General features: G+C 40.7%; 1 protein-coding gene across 1 annotated transcript in view; it reads left to right on the top strand.

Annotated features, from left to right (window-relative positions):
- The window catches only part of LOC125430858 (amine oxidase [flavin-containing] B-like), a 58,041-nt gene that overhangs the window by 6,810 nt on the left and 28,228 nt on the right, over nt 1-23,003 (top strand). The window contains exons 2-3 of the mRNA XM_048493157.1: nt 10,031-10,125; nt 10,410-10,547. Of these exons, the coding sequence (XP_048349114.1) occupies nt 10,031-10,125; nt 10,410-10,547 (233 nt within the window). The remainder of the gene's footprint in view (nt 1-10,030; nt 10,126-10,409; nt 10,548-23,003) is intronic.

Raw genomic sequence — 23,003 nt, forward strand, 5'->3', positions numbered from 1 at the left:
TTTGTACTGCATGGAGGATGGCATAAGAGGACTGTGTGGGCATAGCAAACCAATTGTGATTTACCCATTATGGCAAAATAGCAGTTTCATTCTGGCCAGCATGATGTCTGAATGCAGTCATTGAGGAATTATGATGACCTCTAGTCAAAGCAAAATATGATTTCTTTGTAGCAGTCTTTTATTTCATGGTACGTGGGATTCTATATATCTTGTATGACCCAAAATTAATGTGAGAGAGCACTTCCAACAAATGTTTTGGATGAAATAGGACAAGGGTGAGAACTAAACGTTTAGTTCTTTAAATTTTGGAACTGCTTTATCTCTTTGGTTTTTAGCAGGCAACAAAAAAGTTAATAATTACTACTGTAACATGCAATTTATTCTCAGATACTAAATGGACAATTACACACAAGGCATATGCTGTGCAATGGGGCCAATGTCTGTGGAAGATTTTTTGAATGGTCTGGGTGAACATCTGTCAAATATGGTATAAAATTTATTTTAATGCAGGGTCCTCCTTAAGGCTACAAAATGGTACCGTCATTGAAGGTTTACTGGAAAATCAGAGGAATCACCCAGTGAGGGCTTGCGCTGTGGGTATGGTTGCTGAGAAATCAGTTAATCAAAGCAAAACTGATCTATGATGTTCTATGAAGTGTCTGAGCATTCATTGCCAAGTGTATATGCTTTCTATAATGTTCTAGAGTAGATATGGCTGTGGAGAGTTTTGTTTCAAGAGGCAGAATAAAGTTTCTTTTCCACTGTCTCTGTTCACAAATAAGTACTGTAGCTTGTTGTTTTACATAGCTGGCTAGGTTGCTTATTCACAAGTAATTCTTCTTATCTTTATGGTTGTGAACCACACTATGGCAAAGATCAGCTGCAAGATATTTTGGAAGGAAAGGGGGCAAAGAGTGATCACTTGATTTTCTTCTTTCTGGAGAAGAGAAGGGTGTTGCGAACACATCAAATTAGACAACCATATTACAACTTTGTGTATTTCTCTGTCTTGAACCTGCAGCCTGTGATGTGTGTTTTCCCCAGAAGCATAGTGAACTGCAACTAGGGTTACCAACCTCTACATGGCATCTTGAGATCTTCCCCTATTACAATTGATCTCCATTCAAGCAAGATCAGTTCTCTTGGAGAAAATGGCTGCCGGGGGGGGGGGGGGTGTAACTCTATGACATTATATCTTGCTGAGGTCCATCCCCTCCCAAAATCTTTCCTTCTCTAAGCTCCACCTCGAAAGTCTCCAAGACTCAGGGGTAGGGAACCTGCGGCTCTCCAGATGTTCAGGAACTACAATTCCCATCAGCCTCTGTCAGCATGGCCAATTGGCCATGCTGGTAGGGGCTGATGGGAATTGTAGTTCCTGAACAACTGGAGAGCCGCAGGTTCCCTACCCCTGCTCCAAGTATTTCCCAACCCAGAACTGACAGTTATAACTGCAATTCCCACACAGCTTTTCATTAGGAACTTCCTATTTTTAAAGCTGTCTGGTTTAATGCAGGTCCAGAGGTTTTCCCTTTATCCATTACCTGCCCCTCCCCTCAGTTATGACTTCTAGAGAATAAGCTCTGATGTAAATGAAAGGGCAGGGCAGCTCCATGTAGAGCCACATTTATTAATCATGGCACTTTCCCCCTACCTCCACAGTTTAGAAATCTCACTAGCTGCTGCTGTTTGACTTGTGCTGTTGACAGTAAATGTAATATCTCTGCGTCAAAAAGATAGGAATGCAACGATTATTCTTATCAGTTTGTTCGACCAAAGAATACACCTGCCCTTATATCAGCAGTTTATAATACTTACCTGCTATTCAAAGACATACTTCGATTTTGAAGGCACAGTTTCTATAAATTGTTGAAACTTTAAACTTAATACAGCAAATATAATGTTGTACAGATGCCACAGTATTGTGTGGAACTGACAATTGTGAGACTGCAAAGAATTAGGGCAATATTTTGAAGGGATTTAATCTACTTTGCTTCAAAAATCTTCTTTGCTTAATTTTAATAAATCTTATGTAAATTCTTTCACTGTTTATTAGTTACATGAGATCATTTCTGAAGAGTACAATGTATTTGACAGTTGAGTGCCCCTCTATTAATTTATGCATATGTAGGCTGATGTCAGGGTCCTGGCCCCAACTTGACACCCCACTCACCCAATGAGCTGAGGACAGCAGGGAATGCAGAGGGACCTTACCTGAGGCAGCTGGGCAGGGAACCAATGGCAGTCAAGTGGAAGGAAGCCATCCCAGCCCTGGGGCATCAAGACTATCAAGGAAACAAGAAGAAGCGGCTGTAGCAAACAAGGTGCAACTGAGATGTTCACTGATGACTTTATCAATCAGTTCCAGCTTACAGAAGGCCTTGTCAACTGAGGAAAACTCTGGAGCCAGCCAGTGGGGAAATGGCAATGACACTGTGAGGGAAGCCACTTTCCCCCTGCAGCATGAGCCAGGGGAACAAAAACTTTCAGCCAGGCTGAACCTGGAGGAAAGATAGGGAAGGGAGGGTTCCAATCCTAAGCACCAGGAAGTAGGGGAAAGAGCCTGAGGAACAGGTAATTGACCACTTCCTTTCATCTTTTCCAAAGGGAGTGCTGGATTGGGCCCAAGGCCGAGAAGGGGGCCAGGGTCAGATAAAAGGGAGGCTTCCCAGGAGTACCAGGGAAGATAAAGGTTGAGCACATGTGACTCAAGAGAAAGGATAAGTGAGTCTGTCAAGGGAAGGAAGGGGGGCAGGGCATTGTAAGCCCTTACCCATACCAAGGTTGGTTGGAAAACCTACCTTGCCCTAGTTGGGACAGTGGAGGACAGTGTGGCAGGCTGGAGCGGGGTACACTTCATAGTTGATCTATTGACAGTATTAACCTTCTTTTCATCTCTTTCAGTGGAAATTATGGTTTTTAAAAGCCAGTTCAAAGCTGTTTGAAATATACAAGCCCAGTCAGATCTATCCATAATGATCAATGCCTTCTGTAAAGTAAAGGAGTTCTATTCTGCTCTATAAGAAGGATTCCTGTCAGGAATTTTAGGAACCTTCCTAATAATTAGCTTGATTTTCTTCGCTGCCACCAAAATATATTTTACTATAGCCCACACAAACTGATGAAATGGTCACCACTCTTTTTGGGAACACAGACACAGATAAAAATATAGAGACTGGAACGGATTTAACTGGACAAAAACTTAAAATGTTTATTTCTGGCTTAAAAGAGGCTTCTCAGGTAACTTGATTTACGCTTGTTGGTTTCAGAATTTAATGATTTCAGAGCTTAGCGGTTGCAGAGATGTTAATGGCACTTCACTCAAGTTTTAAAACGTTACTAGACACTCGCAGGTGTCTCTTTAGTAAGATTTTTCTTCAGAAAAAGATGTTTCAGAAAAGATGTTTCTTTAGAGGTTTTACACTCTCTGTTGACAGACTCTAGTCCACTGTACCTAACCACTAAACAAAACACCCAGTCTACGCCCAGTGGGATTCTGGCATAACAGCCTCCCTCTCCCATAATCCCAAATTTGGCCTCTCTGCCACAGGACTGGGCCTCCCAAGACTGGTGTTAACTGTGGAGGACAGACTTTTAGACTTGTCAGAGGTTTTCCCTCAAAACACCTGAGTGACGGTCACTCTCCTCCAGACTCAGGGTTTCAGATGCCTTAATAGCTTCCTCAGCTATTAACAAACAACAGCAGTGAGAGATCTTGGCGGAATCTCCTCACTCTGCCACAAAACGTACCCGAAGGCACAAAAGCTCACAGACAGAGCCAAAAAGCCAAAAAGAACCCCTCAGCACTCTCGCTGACTCTGTTTATAGTACCTGCATTTTTTTCTCTGGCCAGTCAGGGCTGGCCAGGGCTTAACTCTTTCAGGGCAGACTCCACCCTGTAAACTGAATGCAGGATAAGTGCATTCGTCACACCTTCGTTACAATGCACTTTTCTTGGGGCCATCTTTGCATAGTGTTTGGAAGCTGCAACTAGCTAGACTGTGGGTTGGTGCCAGGTATTGAGAGTGTATTTCCCCAGCAATTGCTACAGCAACTACACTGACTACTGGTCTGCTCCTGAGCCCAATTCAAGGTGCTGTTTTTCTCCTTTAAGCCTTACTTGGCTTGGGGCCTTGTATCTGAAAGACCATCTTCTCCATATGTTCCTACACAGAAATTCAGATCATGTGGAAATGCCTTTCAGACTGTCATACTAAACTGTTTGGTGGGTACACAGGAGAGGACCTTTTCTGTGATAGCCCCACATTTACAGGACAACCTCACCTGGGAAGTATGCCTAGTGCCTTCACTGTCGATTTTCAGGAGGCAGCTTCATCATTTCATCCCAGTTTTTGGGTTAATTATGTCTGCACATTCATGTGGTAGGTGTATCTCTTTGGTGCCACCCCCTTTGTGCTTCTTTCTGACCTCCTTACAGTTACTACAGCCTTTCTGTTGGTTTGGTTCCATCTTCTTCCCCTTGTGGTTGGAAAGTCTCTAGTTGGAATGCAGTATAGGCAGGCAGTGCTGTTATCCACTATGTAAATGTGACTTCTTCATATCATCTCTGGTTTCTTTTGTGGAGTGATGTTGTTATTTGGAGAACACAGAATGCTTCTTTCATCAACATAGGCATTGTTGCATATCTGGTCATCATAGGTCTTAGAATCGATGACTCTGTAGCCTCCTAAGTTTGGATGTAGCCAACTAACATTCCAACTTCAGCTCTTAGATCAGGTTTTTTTCTTCTGTGGGAATTTGTACATAAAATTTGCATCCAAGCTTTGTAGAAAAGTATATGCAGTGGAAACTTCCGTGTCCTTAACTGTTTGTTGTATTGCAGTGAATCAACAGAGTAAATAATAGGGCAGAAATGTGAGGGATTTGTTTTGTAGAACTTTACTAGATAACAATCATGTTACACTAAATATAGGAACAGCAGACTCTATCTATGCAAGTGTTTAGTCTGGGTATCTGAGCAGTCTATATGTTCCTGTATCTCTCTATCTCTCTCCTCTTTTTCTGGAAGAAGAAATCCAGAGAGATCCTTCCAGAAGCTCATGTCATTCTAGTCATGTGACTTCAACAGTTAAATCTTGCTTGACTGAAGAAAGCAGGCACTTGTAAAATCCTAACAATTATGCTTTGGTTTCCATCATACACCATATTTTGTTGTCAGTTTTCACTGTAAGCTGTAAAGGCCATAGAACTGCAGTGCATGTGGTTAGTGCAAAATAGAAAAAAATTCTTCCAAAAATTTTGAGGAATAGCTAGGAAATTCAGCAACAGCATAGTCATGGAAGGCTGAGCAGTTTCAGCACCAGCTTGTTAAGAGGATGTAGCAGAGTGATTGATAGTGAACAAGCCCAGAGATGAGGAGACATAATGCCAAGTTCAATACCTCAGCAGCAGCTCAGTAATCGGATTCTTTATATTGTCTTGCCCTGCTCTAATGATCCTAATGTGATTAAACACAGTCTCAGGTAAGGTAATGTAATGAATAGAATACTGGGGCTTTTAAAGAAAACAGGGGAATTGGTTTTTTACATCAAAAACAGGGAAATTGCTTTTTTGCTTTGCATGGGGGGGGGGGGTAAACTGCATAGTTTATCACACTTGTGCCTGCAGAGAAGTCTCTTTGCTATACAAGTCAAGGTGTGCATAAGTATAATCAGGCTTAAAGGATGCTTTGATTAAGAGATTTCAGCTACTATACAGGATTGGCCCATCCATCTAACAGAAGGGCCATTTAGAAAGGATACATATCCTCAGGACACCTCTAGGTAAATAACACATATTTTCCATCTCTGAATGGTCAGAATTGTCACTTATAGCATAGGCCTTATGAAACAAGTGGCAATAATTGTGACAAACATAATCTGGTTTCCCAGAGTGCAGCAGTTACGTTGCCTAGTGGACATGAGATGAAGCAAATAACAGTTTAACATGATTTGGGGCTATTCTCAACAGCTTTCTGTTGTGTAATTGGGTTATATAAGGCTTGTTAAGGCTTTTCATAGTTGTGGTGTTTATGAGAGAGTAGTCTCTCATTTTACAGCCCCTTTTCATGTCTAGCTTAATTTAGTTATTCTCCATGAAGCACAAAGATTTGCCATTTAACCGTAAAATTACTCCAAAGCTTAGTTACAACTTAATTGCCTATTCTCTACCATCTTTACAAGAGAAAGCAATCTGGAGGAACTGTTCCATATTCTGTGTGAAACAGACTAAAACTGCACATTTAATAATGTGTACATTATTGTGAACACCCCCCTCCTATAGTATCTGTGATTAAAATTAGATCTGATTATTGTGAAGTACCTAGTGTGGTTCAGAACATCCCAAACTGAGCCTGTCTTCTTTGGAGAAAGGTATATGCTACACATAGGCCGATTATTCATGAGGTTTGTTGTGTGGTGGACGCAAATGTCTGCCATGGCAAGATTTTTTGTCATGGCTATTCCGGACGCATGCAAAAAAACCCAGCTAATGGGTAATGCCTTCCACACTGCAAACAGGGCAGTGGGTAATAATGCTGAAAATGGCCTGAAAGAAAAACTCCCTGACTCCCTCTTTGAAGTTGCGGAGACCTGCAGTGCATAAATCGCCCATAGAAAAACAGCAAATGGACTTTCCTAGAGAGACCAATGCACGGGCTCTGCTTCTGGCACTCTTGTGTGGGAAGAGGATGTACAGCTTAACTGTGCTTCCCCTCCCCCTCCTCACTTAGGAATTTATGTAGTATGGTTTTTGAATATGAGAATTCTTGATTAGTCTTAACAAGTACCGAAAATATTGCAAAGCCCAAATTACAATCATTCAGTAGATCATATGTGTTTGTGCCTTTCCTTAACTATTTCTTCCTCCTTGTTGGGGATTGTTTCAGGAAGTTGCAAACTAGCATGAGTAAAGGGATTCTACTATATAAAGATTTCTGTTTTGAATGAGTTTTATCAGGCAAAATAGCCATTATCAGAGCACATTCACACATGATTCTATAAAAATGTCCTTTCATCCAGAATGCCTTAACCTGTGACTGTCAGTATGATACAGGAATCAGAGAACTACTTTTTAAATATGTGTGTACATTCTAGCCATGTTAAAGCCATCAAGCAATTTTACAGCAGCTAACAGATCAAGTGCCAAGCCCTCTATCTTCCACAAACATAAACCACATGTTCTTAGTATAACTTTCACCAAAGTCTTATCTAAATAAGACTGCCTTATTCTGTCTTTGGAAATGAGCTATAGTGAGAGGGGAGTGCTTTTCTGGTGAGCTGATTTTAAAAATTGGTGCATGGAAAAAAAATCACCTTTAAGGCAGCTGTCACTTTCCAGTGCCTAGTGGATACTGCCCTGGCTCAATGTTAAGAGTACATAACCACTTATATTGATGATATAGCAATCTTCAGTGCCTTAACGGTCAAGTGGACAGAAGAACATGAGAAAGAGCCTGCTGGATCAGACCAGAGTCCATCTAGTCCAGCAATCTGCTTCTCACAGTGGCCCACCAGATGCCTTTGGGAGCTCACATGCAGGATATGAAAGCAACGGGCTGTAGCACAGTGGGGTCATCCTGCCAGTGCTCCTCATCACAGGACTCCTGACTGGCTGACTCTGAGACGACAACAGGGAGTCAGTGAGAGGTCACAATAGCAGGTCAGGTCACAATAGCAAGAGAGATTGGGCGGCCCTCAAGCGGGACATGGCTGTAGGAGGCTGTAGGCACTCTTCTCAAACAGTTGCAGTATTGGCCTAGCTCCCAGTCTGCCCCGGAGCCAGCCTGCCACAGCAAGGTCCATCCTGGGGCAAGAAGAGGTCAGGGAGGCTTGAGGTGACTTATCAGGCCAGGAATGGGGCCACCCGGCACTGACTCAGAAGTGCAGGGAGATGGGGCTGTCCCATTAAAGGTCAAAACCCCAGAAAGGCCCAGCTGAGGCAGTTGCGAGGGGAAGAGGCATGAGGGAATGGGAGAGGGGATTTAAGCATAACATAAGAGCCTGAATGGCCAAGGAGGAGAGAACTAGTTTGCTGGTGCCCGACTTCAGGGCCAGCCAGCAGCTAGGCAGGTATCAAAAAGTTGAGAAGGGACCTAGGACAGCCTCATCAGAGGTCCCATGAAGGGCCTTTGAGCATGACAGACCTGGGGACTCTAAGTCAAGGCAATAATTTGATGCAATAATTTGAAAACACATTGTTTATCCCTTACTGAACAGTTTCTGCAGATTAAATTTGCCTTGTGAAGCCCTTGGAAGTCTCCTCACAGTTACACTATCTTCAAGGGGATGCTCTTTGATAGCAGGTTGCCATAGTTACTTAGGAAGGCTTGCTGTGTTTGCCTTGCTTACCCTCTATGTAAGCGCTACCTTCTGTACAAATAATACCCTCTGTACAAATAAAAATCTGTATTTGATGAATGTTTGTTATTTCTATTGTTCAGTTGATTTTTTGTGAAATCATATTTAACATTTCTGAATTGTCAGACTCTCTGTGTCTCAGTTCAGATGTCACCTCAATTCAACATTTGTAGTAACCGTACTTGAGAAATCAAAACATGAGTATGGTATATGTTGTGGCTATTCTTGCTTGCCTTCCCAGCAATCCTAAATACTATTCCATATAGCTTTAACTGTTCTTTGTGCTGGCTTGTTAATTTTGATGGCAGCCCCTGGAGGTAGAATAGGTGACCACGTGCCTGCTAGATGGAGATTGGACTGTTACTGGCTGTGACAATTATGCAACACATACCTTTTCTGAAAAACAGTTCCCCACTTCGATGTGCTTGAAGGAATAGGAAACACTGGTAGGAGATCTCCATTGGAGAAGATGATTCAATAATTAAACAGTATAAACTGACCACTTAGGTACCGTCATCTACATTTTAGATTTATGCATTTCTTTTGTTATTCATTACAGTAATTAAAAATGGGGTGCTGCATCATTTTTGTAATATGTTGGAAAACAAACAAATGAAAAAAATCCTCCATCTAAACAGCTTATAATGAAAAAGCTTATCCCCCCCCCCCCATTTTGTTCTGGATTATTTCATTATTGCAGGCTCTACCTCTCTTAATTTCACTACTGCAGGACAGCCACATTTCCCTAATAACAGCATAGAGAAAACACAGTGTTCCTTAGGTGGATGGGAAAATAGGCTCTTGACTTTCTGGATTGCCTCGAAGCTGTAGCCTATAGGGTTACGTACCTGAATCAGGAGAACTGAAATTGCATTATTTACAAGTGTGGATGCAAGACTGTGTGAAGAAAATTTGAGAGAGTTACCTAAGATGCCTCTTAAATTAAGGTTAAATTTGTCCCACTCTGGTTTTTTTTAGTTGTAATTTTGTGTAATTTGTACCTTACCTGCTGCAAAATTTAGAGCATAGGACAAGTGTCCTTTTTTTTTTTTAAAGAATCCTCTGTTCTTGCAAAATGGTTCTTCAGTTACTCAGAAGCTGAGCTTTTGCAAAGGGAGAAATATGATTTGGTTATCTTGTGGCATATATAGTTTAGTTATCTTGTGGCCAGTACTATATCATAGGAAAGAAGAAATTAAGATAATATGCAGTAACATACATCATAGAATTTTTAATGTGAAAAGTGTGTTATGAGTTATAAATTCCATTTATAATCGCAAACCAGAGGCTAAGAGAGGTTTTCAGGTTATTGTAGAATTTTCTGTATAAAATTTTTGTAATAAAATTGGTGTTTCGGAAAAAAGCCCCATTATTAGATATTGTTTCCATGAGACAACTCTAAAATGGATAAGAATTGTGGCACAGAAGGCATCATGGAAATGTTTGCAGTTAACATATATGATAAATGGTTGGTTGAATCTATCCAGATAGCACAATGGCGTTTTTAATGCTGGCTGTTCATAATTTCCCCTTAGAATCCTTTTGAATGTCAACATTCAGGTATTTCAACATTTGAAATTTTTGATTGGTTCCACTTTCAGTTGAGTCTTCCATGGGTCTGTGAAACGTCTTTGATTGTGGGGAAAGTGTAATGTTGCTTTTCATTTGTTCTTTAGGCCTGTCAGCAGCCAAATTACTGTTTGACTCAGGATTGAATATTGTTGTATTAGAAGCCCGTGACAGAGTTGGAGGCAGGACATTCACTGTAAGAGTAAGTGGCATTATGTTGTTGCAAAAATTATGAATCCAAGCAGATAAAATATTAATTCAAGTACTTGTTGACTGGCAGCACACAATATGACTTTATACTAACATCTCTGCCATGGGAACTGCTTTTCCTCTTGTGCTATTTCTGCACTGTTTTAGGAGCATCCATCTTATGTATTCACTCCACATCACAAATTTGGGGGTTTCCTGCAGAAATTTATACTTTTGGCTTTTATTCAATATTTATTTATGAAGAGTTTCTGGTTTCCCCCCCAACTTTTCAACCAGAATAAACAAGTCAAGTATGTAGACTTGGGCGGAGCGTATGTGGGACCAACACAAAATCGTGTCTTGCGGCTCTCTAAGGAGTTTGGACTTGAGACATACAAAGTCAATGAAGTAGAACATCTTATTCACCATGTTAAGGTAAGATCAGATCTGGTTCCAAAATGGTTTTATGAGACTAGGGCAGCTGCTTATGCATCCTTCGTATTTGTCTTAGAAATGTTGGTATTATTAAATAGTTAGGTTCACTTGAGATTTAAAAAATTATGAAACAACGTTGGAGGTATACAATGTTGATTAATATCTGACTGCACTAAGTGGTGCCTTGTAACAGATAATCAGAATAGCTATCATTGACCTTCTGTGAGTCTCTTGAATGAAAAGACAAACAATTTTTCGCTATATTGATTCTGGGGCTCTTCTTAAAGTACTGCCTCAGTTTAGCAGCCACTACTTTGAACTCATCCCTGTGCTGCATATGTAATTTCAGAAATCGTAGCCTTCTGTCAAAGAAGACTCCCGTCTGACTTATCCCTGTATCGGCCTTGCTGCTTCCATCAACCCAGGGCACTACCACCATGGGGATGAGCCATAATGAAGGCTTCTGCTATGTGACCAAGGGCTTTAGATGTTATCTTGCAGTACAGCGATTCCTGTGGAAGAGTCCCTTATAAAAACAAACAGCATCCATATGTCTCAAACGATGAGAAAGTTCTTCCATGATTCTTTAATATCTAAACTGATTTGTACACTGTCCCATGAAATAATTTTAAAAGATTTCCTGAATTATTATTTTTTATACTTCAGTTTTATCTGGTCTTAAAATACATTTTACTCCTTCCCAAGAAACATGGTGCTAAAATACAGCATCTGAGTTGATATGGCATGGAAGGAATGGTGAGAAATAAAGGAACTCTATAATGATAAATAAATAATGATATTCTGACACAGGAATTTGAGGAGAACTTAAAATGCTTTGTTTATATTTATCTTATTAAAAAAACTCAGAGTTTTCTTCTAAGTTCAAAAATTAATTTTGCTTTGTATGTTGTCTTTTAATTTTTTGTATCTTGTTTTGGGTCTTTGTACTATGCCATTAAAGGTTATCTGTTATTTATTCTTCTAAGTTCAAACTCTCAGAGCATATTAGATATATAAATGACCCCACAGCGGGAGGTGTCAGTAGTATGGGTATTACATGATTAGTAAAAGAATGAAAAATGTAGAAGGAGGACTGTTAATGGTCATTTTTTTCAGTTGATCTATGCCAGAGGTGTCCAACTCTGACCCCCCAGGTGTTCATGGACTACAATTCCCATCAGTCCTTGGCAGGGGCTAATGGGAATCGTATTCCATGAATATCTGGGACCCTGATCTATGCAAAAAGGAGGGAACTCTACTGGATCAAACAATCCAACCTTATCACAATAATTTCATGAATCATGACAGTATTCATTATAGCAATAACCTATTGAAGTTTAATCTTATATCCCACCTTCAAGTCCGAATTATACAATAACCACTTTCAGAGCGGAATACTTTTGATGAATCCTGTAAAAGACTAACTGGTCTATCACGAGTCTCCTGTAAAAGGCTCTCCCAGTCTATCACGAGTCTCCTTATCCAATACTTGGAGCAGTTTATCATCATTTATTGAGAACTTGGAAAATAATCACCCGCTTACGGAGATAATATTGACGGGAGACTTTAATGCCAGGGTTGGTGCGGAACTATCCACAACTTTGGCCCAGCTCAACCTTGAGGATGACTCTGCACAGCTTCTCCTATGTCCTGCCCACCGGACTTCTAAAGATCCACATGTGAACTCCGCTGGAATCCAGCTAATAAAATTTGCCATAAAATTTAATAAACTATGGTTGAATGGGCTTAAACACCATAGAAACGCAGATAGCTTTACCCTGGTTAATTCCATGGGTTTGAGTGTGATTGATTATATTTTAATGTCACCCTATTTATATCAGTTCGGTACTTCTTTTAGTATTGGGGACCTATTACTCAGTGATCATCTACCACTAACTCTAACCTTTTCAAATAAGGTTGGGGCTGGTGAGGACCCTTCTTTGACACCCAAGCACTATAAGTTAACATGGTCACCACAGGTAGCAGCCGCCTCAGAGGCTCTGCTTGGCTCTCCTATGATAACCAAATTAAAAGAGGATATAACAAAGGCTGCTTCCCCAGAACTGGGGATAGGTCAATTTGAACAACTAATTACTGTTTTAGTGCAAAATTTACAATCAATTTCCTTGTCCAAACCCAAGGCCTCCAAACACAATACAACATGGTTTGACCATTATTGCATCGAACATAATAATATAATTCGTACACTTTATAGAAGATACCGCAGCACGGGGGATGAGGAGCTACTCAGCAACATCACTCAATTAAAAAGAAAGTTCCAACTTGTAGTTCAACTGAAACACATGAACTACATTGAATATCAATGGAATCAATTATACCAGGCCACTATAACTAATAACATCCAACAATTCTGGCAGTTAGTAAATAGAAGTACCTCAACCTATGGCACGCATGCCTCACATATCTCTCTGGCTCACTGGCACAGATATTTTTCCAACCTTTTCAATGTGGGTACTACTATGAACCCTGTTCTTGCCCCAGCTTCAGCTGAGCTACCTGAATGGCCTGCGGTTAAACCTCAGGAAGTGATCAATTTAATTAATGGTTTAAAAAGAGGCAAAGCCCCTGGCCCCGACCAAATAATACCTGAAATATTTACATCTTCTCCAGAATGGTGGGCAACGCTTTTGGCCTCACTATTCACTTATGTTAACAAAAATAAATCAACACTTGATCATTTATCTGTTTTATCACACCTAGCCAATAAATATACAATTCATGCCAACCATAAACTTTTTGTTGCTTTTTTAGATTTAAAAGGAGCATTTGACTCAGTTTCAAGAGAACTACTCTGGAGTAAACTCTCTGTCCTGAACATTGACCCTAGATTATTGTTTTTAATAAAACAATTGTACACTGGCACTAGCTGTAAAATCAGAGTTGCCCCGAATGGGCCCCTTACATCTAGCATCCCTACTACTAGGGGAGTCAAACAAGGCTGCATACTGGCCCCTATTTTGTTTAACATCTTTCTCAGCGATTTAGTGCCTATTCTTTCAAAGGTCAACGGACACGCACCGAAACTGTGCTCTAAACATGTCCCTGCCCTGCTTTATGCGGATGACACTGCTCTTCTCTCATGCACAAAGGTTGGCCTCACCCGCCTTCTGAATCGCTGTGCGGAATACTGTAAGTCAAATGAACTGGAAATCAACTATGAGAAATCTAAAATATTGGTATTCGCCAGACGATTCTCTAGACAGGTATGGACTATCAACAAGAAACCTATAGAGCAAGTCAAACAGTTTAAATATCTGGGCATTACTCTTATGAGCAGTCTTAATTGGGCAGTACACAGGAAACTAGCACTTGATGCAGCCAATAACAGCGCTTCAGCAATTCTGCGCTTTTCCCACAAATCGGGCCATCAATATATACCATCAGCGTTGAAAGTTTTCAATGCCAAATGAGGAACCAAGCTCCTTTATGGAGCACCTATCTGGATTGAAGCGGCGAACAAAATCTTAAATAGATCTCAATCCCGTTTTTTTTACAAAATCATGGGACTACCCAACTGTGCCCCATACGCAGCCCTATGCTTAGAACTTGGGCAAATATCCCATATCACAATGGCTTGGCTGAGAACCATCAAATATTGGCTGCACATCCATTTTTCACAAGATCATTCTAGCTTAATCCACTCGATGCTCTCCGATTCGGTAGTTCCCAGATGGTAGTTCCCAGGTGGAAGAAAAAATTAGCTCTATCGGCCTCCCGCTAGAGTCACTTTACTCTTCCACTCTACTGGAGGCCTATAATTGCCTGAAAATCAGGCTGCTGGAACATGAGTACTGCAACATGATAGCTGAAGCGAGGAAAACATGCTCTCTAAATTTGCTTATCCCTTTTGAACAAGGACATACAGCCAACTACCTTTTCTGGCTTACCAATCCAAGGCACAGAAGAGCAATATCCTTGGCCCATTTCAATTTAATGCCCTCTATGCTCCTTAAAGGCAGATACCAACGCATAAATAAAAGAGGCTATGCCCATGCAACTCAGGCCAAGTAGAGACACTGGAGCACACTCTGTTTCATTGTGCAAGATTTGCCAAGATCAGAATGACCCAACCCATCATTGCTTCACTTCTATACAATCATTTAACTGATGTTCTTAGGATTCCTTTAATCTTAGATAATCTTGATCCTTACTTCTGCGAAAGACTAACAAAAAAAGTTCAGACTTTCTTCATGTTGTTATCTCCCATATGACATATTGTATTAAACTGTATTAAATTATTTTTATAGGACTTTTATATTCCTTTTAAATTAATTTTTGCTTTATTAGTACGTAATAGTATAGTTCCCTCGGGGTTACTCAGCTGTAAATACATCTTGAAGAAAATCAGTGAGGTATACTCTTAGAGGTATGCCTGGCTAGAACTGCTCAGTAATGTCCCCAGGGACACTTGTATCACTGAACTATTTAGTATGGTTCAGAGATCATTTGCTAGAATACACAGACTCCGTCTTGTTTTCTTGTCCAAGAAAGGAGATTGCATGCTGAATGCACTTTGCTTTCATGTTTTTCACAGAGAAGAACAGAAAATACTGCAGCAATTTTCTCTGGGCAACTGGAATGTATATAAACATTTAGCCAGTTGATAAACATTTAGCCAGTTGATATCAGAAGCTTCACTACCACAAACACAATTCGGTGTAGATTGTATTATGTAATTCTTGCCACAAGCCAAGCTATTAAAGTAAAAAATCTTTTGTAATGAACAGTGAACTGGAGTTTTAGATATGTTGACAGAAGCAAAGAATTCTGAGAGCTAGGTTCAAAATGAGTCTATTTTCCAATCTACATATCTGCTCCAACGCTGGGCAGACAGGAACATTAACACATCTATTGTCTTCACAGGGGTGTATGGTCCTGAGCTAGTGATGGGAACTCTTTCCAAGGCAAGGGGTATTGTGTTCACTTAATCCTGTTGTTGGACTAGAACCACTATCTAGCCCTGCTCAGTTACGTTTTAGGAAGACTGGTAGAGAAAAAGAGTACCAAAAATCAGACTTTAAGAGAAAAGAGATATTTTTACTGTGTAGCGTACAGGGTGGTTTCTCTAAAAGAGAATCACACCCAACCAAACAAAGACCTTCATCTTTTATAGGTGCAAAGAATACATACGTCATAATTCATAATCATACCCGTATGCATACATACCCCGTATGATCATATTTCTCCCACATATGCTTTCTTCTTTAAAATCAAATTGGCTTGTCTGATTTTCCTTACACAAAAGCTGTATGTCCTGCCCCATGGGCAAAGGGGGCAATAAACTGAACTCTATATTTCTGGTTTCAATCAAGATAAACAATTCCCAAAATTTCTAAGGGTAGGGCATTCCCATGGAGATATATCTTCAGGGTGAAAAGATTTCACATACAACTTATTCTCTTTAAAAGGTTAAAAATGATTATGACATAATATGTGATTCTAGTAGAATACATGTTATATATATTTTTCCATATATTTCACTATCATTTCAGTGTTCATTAAAATATAGAAAAATACATCTTCAGTTATCTGATCAGATCCATCTCTCTTTTAACCTTTGATATCTCCATTTCTGTATTTATTCACGCAGCCCATCTTATCTAGCTAGTTATTCCTTAAAGGCCTGTGAGATATACTCTCTGTCATGTCTTTTGCCTGCATCTAGCCACTGACCAGTTGGTCCTAAAGAAAGAAAAAGAACCATTTTGATTTTAAGTAGTGGTTCTTTATCAAATATAATGTTCAGGGCTAATCTCCTGTCCAACACTGTCAAGAAGAGTGTGCGAGAGACACTATGCAAGGCTGATTGGGAGGGACACTAGTCCGGACATAGTTCTTTTTCCTTGTGGAAAAATAAGCCAATGCAAAGAATTGGCTCACTATTTTAGCGCTGGATTGCTAGGCACCCCAAGGGTTGGCTGAGATGAGTAGAGGTGCCACTGTCCTCCAAACCGGGTCCCCTTGGCCACCATGGGTTGGTTTGGCAACAACTTTCAGCAGTCAGAGATAATTAGCATTAAATGTTCTCTGCTAAATGCTGCTTTTCAAAGAACTGACAGATTCAGACTTCATTTCAGATGTGAGGATGTTATTCACCATGTCAAAGCCTCATTTCTATTTTTAATGTTTATAACTTGAATGGTAATTTATCTCATTCAATTGTTATGAAATAAGAATTATATAGGATTTTGCATGCTTGTGACATGATCAGTATAGCAGAGTTTCTATATTTGAAACTGACAGAACTCAGGGTTTTGCAAGAAGGCAGTGAAGCAGAAGAGATTCACCTCCCAGTGTCTTTGAAAACTTTACTATGGATCATGTAAAACCTCTTGCTGCTTTACTGCTGAGTGCTTCAGTGTTAATTAAATTCACTAATTGGAGGGCTTTTTAAAATTCAAGTAATATGAACCTTTCTTTGTAGTACCAAATTAGCAGAATGCTTTTTGAGGACAGTGTGCATTTTAGAACATAATTGCTATGCTTAATAGGGAAAATGGTTGTTCTAAAAATGAATATTTTATTCAGATTAGTAATGTTAAGGGACTTTGACCCCCCCCCCCCACTGTGAAATGAAAAAAAAAGAGATTATGTATGGAATACATACAGACTCACACATATAAATATGAAGATGGGGACCCCACACTTTTTTTTGACAGAAAGCAAACAGGTTATTTTGTTGTCAATTCAGAGTTGCTTCTTCCTCACTGAAAAATGTCTGGGTTAAGCAGCTAAAACTTTTTTTCTGTTTAATTTAATGGTGAAGGTGGGAAAATGTAGAGAGTAAAACACACTCTCCACATTACTAAAAATCTGTTCTGACAGAGGAAAAAAAGAAAAGCTGCTAATACAGGACTGTACGGTCCATTTGAAGTTTGTTTGAGGGAAAGTCCCCTCAAGGCACAAGACGGTGGGCAGGCACTTAAGGGTACCCCTTTTTCATATCAGGGTATGTGGTAGACATGTTCCATTGAATTACACAGTTCTGTTAATGGTGACACTTTGCTCTTGTGCAAGAAACTTTCCCTCATGCAAAGAGGCTCTTCTGCCAGCAGGGAAGAGAACTACTTCTTGCGCTGGGTGGGGGGGGAGGTCTGGTGTGGGGTGTTGTGGCCATTGTCCAGCTGTAGAGTCCATTCCAGTTATATGGGTGCTTTCTTCTTGCACAAATCAGTGAGTGGAGCTGTTAGTTCACTGAAAGTTTGAACAAATCTGCAATAGAAATTTTCAATACCCAAGAGCTTTGAACTTGCTTCTTGCTGATAGGCACAGGCCATTCTTAGACACTGGATATCTTAGCCTCAGAAGGCCGGATCTTACCACTGCCCACTCTGTGGCCCACATAGGTTATTTAATTGCATCCAGACTGACATGTTTGTGCTCTGATTGTAAGACCAGCATCCTGAATCCTTTGTAACACAGTGCAAAGATGCTGTAAGTGCTTTTCCCAGGCAGCTGACAAGCTGGAAATATCATCTTGGTAAACACAAGCAAAAGGAAGTCCATCAGAAATTCTATCCTTAACTTTAGAAAATCTTACTAGCCCCATTCAGCCCAAATGGCATGGTGACAAACTGATAATGTCCGAAGGGGCTTGCAAAGTTCTTCTCCTTTGAAGCGTCAGGGATCAAATGTCCTTGATAATACCCCTTACTGCAATTCAGTCATGGAGATGTACTTGACACTTGCTGACTGTTCAACTAGTTCGGGGGTAGGGAACCTGCGGCTCTCCAGATGTTCAGGAACTACAATTCCCATCAGCCCCTACCAGCATGGCCAATTGGCCATGCTGACAGAGGCTGATGGGAATTGTAGTTCCTGAACATCTGGAGAGCCGCAGGTTCCCTACCCCTGCTCTAGCAGCTTCTATCCCTGGTGCTGTTTGCTTGTATTGTCATGAGCCAGGTCATGTGAAAAAGAACTGTAAAAAGTAGCTGCAGAAAGCCCCTGGAGCAGCTAAAGTCCGGCTTGTTGGAGATGTCCCTGTCAGTCCCAGAAACACCCCAAGAGGGAACTGGGAAACAGAAAGCTCAGATGGTAATATTTCACCCACAGCCATGGTGCAATCACCCACTTGTTAAAGCAGGTCCTTATCTACTTATCGGGCCTGTGCAAGAAGTTGTGGCTAAAGAGATCCAGCAAATACTAAAGTGGGGAGTTATTAAAGAATCTCATAGCAACTGGGGTGGTCCTGTTGTGGATGGGCAGATAAATTATCTGAATATAGGCTGTGTAAAGATTTCAGAAAACTCAATAAGATCACAGAGCTTAATCACAACTCTACCTCATCAACTAGTGCAGGGGTAGGGAACCTGCGGCTCTCCAGATGTTCAGGAACTACAATTCCCATCAGCCTCTGTCAGCATGGCCAATTGGCCATGCTGGTAGGGGCTGATGGGAATTGTAGTTCCTGAACATCTGGAGAGCCGCAGGTTCCCTACCCCTGTGCTAGAGGCTTCCTGTGGGGAAGGTCCTTAGTTTGGCCACTGGAAGAGACTCCAGCCGGGCATCCACTGCTGGGCAGCAGTGACATAGTGGTTAAGAGCAGGTGCACTCTAATCTGGAGAACCGGGTTTGATTCCCTGTTCTGCCACTTGAGCTGTGGAGGCTTATCTGGGGAACTAGATTAGCCTGTGCACTCCAACACATGCCAGCTGGGTGACCTTGGGTGAGTTACAGCTCTTTGGAGCTCTCTGAGCCTCACCCACCTCACAGGGTATTTGTTGGGGGGGCGGGAAGGGAAAGGAGATTGTAAGCCTGTTCGAGTCTCCTTACAGGAGAGAAAAGGGGGATATAAATCCAAACTCTTCTTTCTTCTCCCTGCCCCAGGATCCCTCCCTCATGGCTGGCCACCAACATGCCATTTTCTTGCTGACTTGTGGAATAGTGGCTTGCCTGACTCCTTGTTCTTTCTCTTCACAATCTATTCCTTGAAAACAGCCATGTCCATTAAAGTTCTTTCAAAGAGATTCCAGGTCTGGATCAAAGCCCCCAGATCCTCTGAGGTGGCTTGAAAAAACTGCTCTTTAACAATCAGATCATGTTAATTTTCCGGAGTGTCCACACTGGTGGCTTGTATCCACAGATCAGCTGTTCAGACTAACATTGAAAGTTGTCATCATCTCCTTTAAATGTTGCTTTGTGGAGCTCTGACACCAAATCGCTACATAGCCACTTTAACTTTTTGTAGTCCTGTGCCTCACTCAGCAATTCTGCCAGAGACTACACCATTTGAATATAGCCACTTTTAGGCATATAACTTTGGCAAGCAGTCTCAAAAAGTGTCAAAAAGGTTAGCATGTCCTGGTCAGAACAGTCAGTGAGGAACTTCTTCCTATCCCATCTATCTTTAGACTGCTTCACTGCTTGAGACTTTAAAAAGTCCATGGTTGCATGAGCTTCCAATCCTCATCCTTGCCTTCGGCCACCTGCTCCTGGCTACAACTTACTGTACTAACACCTCCTGACAGGTCACCTCTTCTGGGTTCCATCTTAGTCCCAAACACTCTCCAGCAACTTGGGGATGCTGTAGGAGCTCTATAGGGACTGCATACTCCTCTTCATCTGAACCACTGAGGGTGTACAGGTGGGCATAACTTCCTGCCGTAGCACGACCTGAGCAAACTCTATCCTCCATCAATTCAGAACTTCTTGAGGGGACTCAAATCCTCAAAACTTCCTCTTCCAAATGCAAGAGATTTGTTTCAGTCTCTTGGTGCACTGTAACCTCCACTTCTTCTTCTCCGGGCATGCTGCAACCTCTTTTGGCCTCACCACTGGTCTATTCCTGGACTCCATTACAAAATTCAGGCTAGCCTCAGCCTTCATCCATCCTCAAACGGTCTCCAGCCACTTGTTGAAGGTTTCCACAATCTCCCTCAGGTCCACTGGAAGGAAGAGGTAGAACTGTCATCACTCTGGATGATGCAGTTTCATGTAAATGTTTACAGGTATGTGGAACAAGACAGAAGTTTGCGGGACACCATAGGTCAGTGGCCAAGTTGCTGAGCAGCTGTTATCCCAGCACCAGTGAGCCACTTAGTATACTGTAAATGATGGTTTTTATATTATTCAAGTGGCGATATAAGTTTAGATGTGATAGGAGAATGTTGTGTATATTTCAAAATTCCCTTTCTTCCCTGAAAAGAGAGTATTTTTATAGCTTCAAAATGTACATATCTAATCTTCCTTCATTAAATTCAGTAATGTGTGTGATAATCTGAAGGTTTACAAAGCCAAATGTATTTTACTCCATATATGCTTTCCACTTAATTGATATTACATATAAAATGAATTTCTTAATGGAGGGTAACTTCTCCCTCCCTCCCTCCCCCACATCACTCTCTTGTATCTATAAAATTTTCAAGCAAAGCTACAACCCATATTATGGGAAAATATATGTTTACCTGTCAATGAAACGGTTACATTCCTTTTAGGTTTTGTTTATTTTACATTTTAGTCTGTTCCACATTTTAGTCTGGAAGTGACAGTGGGTATTTAAATGTTTACTTGCTAGCTTCCTGTTCATGAATAAACTATGGGAGACTGCTGTTACATTTGGATTTAATTAGCTACAAAATAAGTGATTGCTATCTTAAAAGGCAACAGATTTTGTAGTGTTCCTTTGTAGCAATAATGCTGGTGATACATGTATAAGAATTAAATATTGTGATTTATTCAGGTCCCTAACCTATTTCACCAGTATTAATGGCAGTTTCCCTTGGCACTGTTTAGAGCATAACAGTTTATATGAACTTTAAATTGATTCCATTTTTTTCTTTTGAGCTTTTCTTCACAGACCCACCTAATTAGAGGGAAAAAATTGAAGCTTTTCATTTTCATCTGTTTAAAATAATCTAGAATGTTATTATTATTTTGGGGTTTCTCCCAACTTTTGAATATTGGATATGATGATTTTTGTAGCTGAAATTACTGTAGCATATATAAAAATGAAGTTATTCTTAAGTCATTCTGTTGCATTGTAACTTCATTGCCCTTCAACAATGGCCAGAAATAAAGCCAATAAAGCCAACAGAGTGTTAGAAAGGCCAATTGTGAAGTGGCATAGACCAATTTGTGTGACTATAGTAAATATACAGAAATGGCTTATCACATAAAACAGCCATAATATGGAGGCAAGTTCTAGTTATCTCAAGGGATGTCACTAATATGAGAAGTGATTAATCACATCTAGAAATCAGTTTTGAATTTTTTAAACTGTGATGGCTTCCCATCAAGAAATCTTTGGAAATGTGGTTGTATGAAGTTAACTGGCAATATCTTTCAAGTCCTTACCAGACCACAAACTTACAATTCCCAGAGTTACAGGGCAATCTTAACCACAATCACACTTTTTAAAAGCTCATACGCTTAAACTCTCCTTAGAATTGCATTGTAAATTGAGGGAAGTGCTGGCAAGTAAGATGATTTCCAAGTTGCTTGAAGCCTTGCCTTTGAACATTGGACAATGAATGTTGGAATGTTTGCCACTGATAATGCTAGGCCCCAGTGATAGAATTGCCATATGCCTACTGGAAGATCTCAGACCACCAGTGAGTGTTGCCCACCAGCATTCCTGGAGCCAGTGGGAGAAAAATATGTTGTCAGTAATGAGTGACATTCGTTCTGGGGAAAACCTGGAAGTGATTTCAGTCCTATCTAGGAATCACTGAAAATTCTATGGTTTTTGGTGATACATAGAAAATTGTGGTTTCCCCTTCTTGGAAGTGACCTCATACTGTCACCTTCTGCCATGCCCTCACCTCTCCAGTCTTCCACTGGCTACCAGGCCAGACATGGCAATTGTATGTAGTAACCAGAAGACTGCTCTTTTGCTGCTTCACTTTGAATCACAGGTTGCAGTTATGGCCTTTAACATATGCTACCATTAGTTGTAAAGGCTTTTCCCCTGCACTCCATTAGTGCAGTCCAAATAATGTTACTTCAAGACCTATCACCTTCTATGTGCCATTACGGAATTTAAGATCAGCTGGATGCACAGGGCAATATTAATTTTTATTTTGGACAAATTCTAAGGGTAGAGCAACAGTCCTTCATCATCAACTTCTGGGAACCCCCTGACAGGTAGGGAAAAAAACTATAGCAATGAAGTTCCTCTAAGTCCCAAAATGGAGAAACAACTCAGAAGGATGTCAGTCGTAATAGACAGAGTTGAAAGTTGCTGAGAGTTCCAAGGGAATCAAAAGAGTTTCATTCTCTGCCCTGATATCATGGCCACCCACTAGGATGGCCAGAGCAGTTCTGATGCCAGACAGTACTAAAACATTTTAAAATGATTTCTTTTCTTTTTTTAACTAAAATTGAAATTATTATCTCATGCTGTCCCTAGTGTGATCTCATTCTTTCCAGTTGAGTATTGTCTTTTCCAATACAAGCTGATCCACTTTGGTTATTACTTACAGCAATGATTTTGCT

The sequence above is a fragment of the Sphaerodactylus townsendi genome, linkage group LG04 (genome assembly GCF_021028975.2).
Source record: "Sphaerodactylus townsendi isolate TG3544 linkage group LG04, MPM_Stown_v2.3, whole genome shotgun sequence".
NCBI lineage: Eukaryota > Metazoa > Chordata > Lepidosauria > Squamata > Sphaerodactylidae > Sphaerodactylus > Sphaerodactylus townsendi.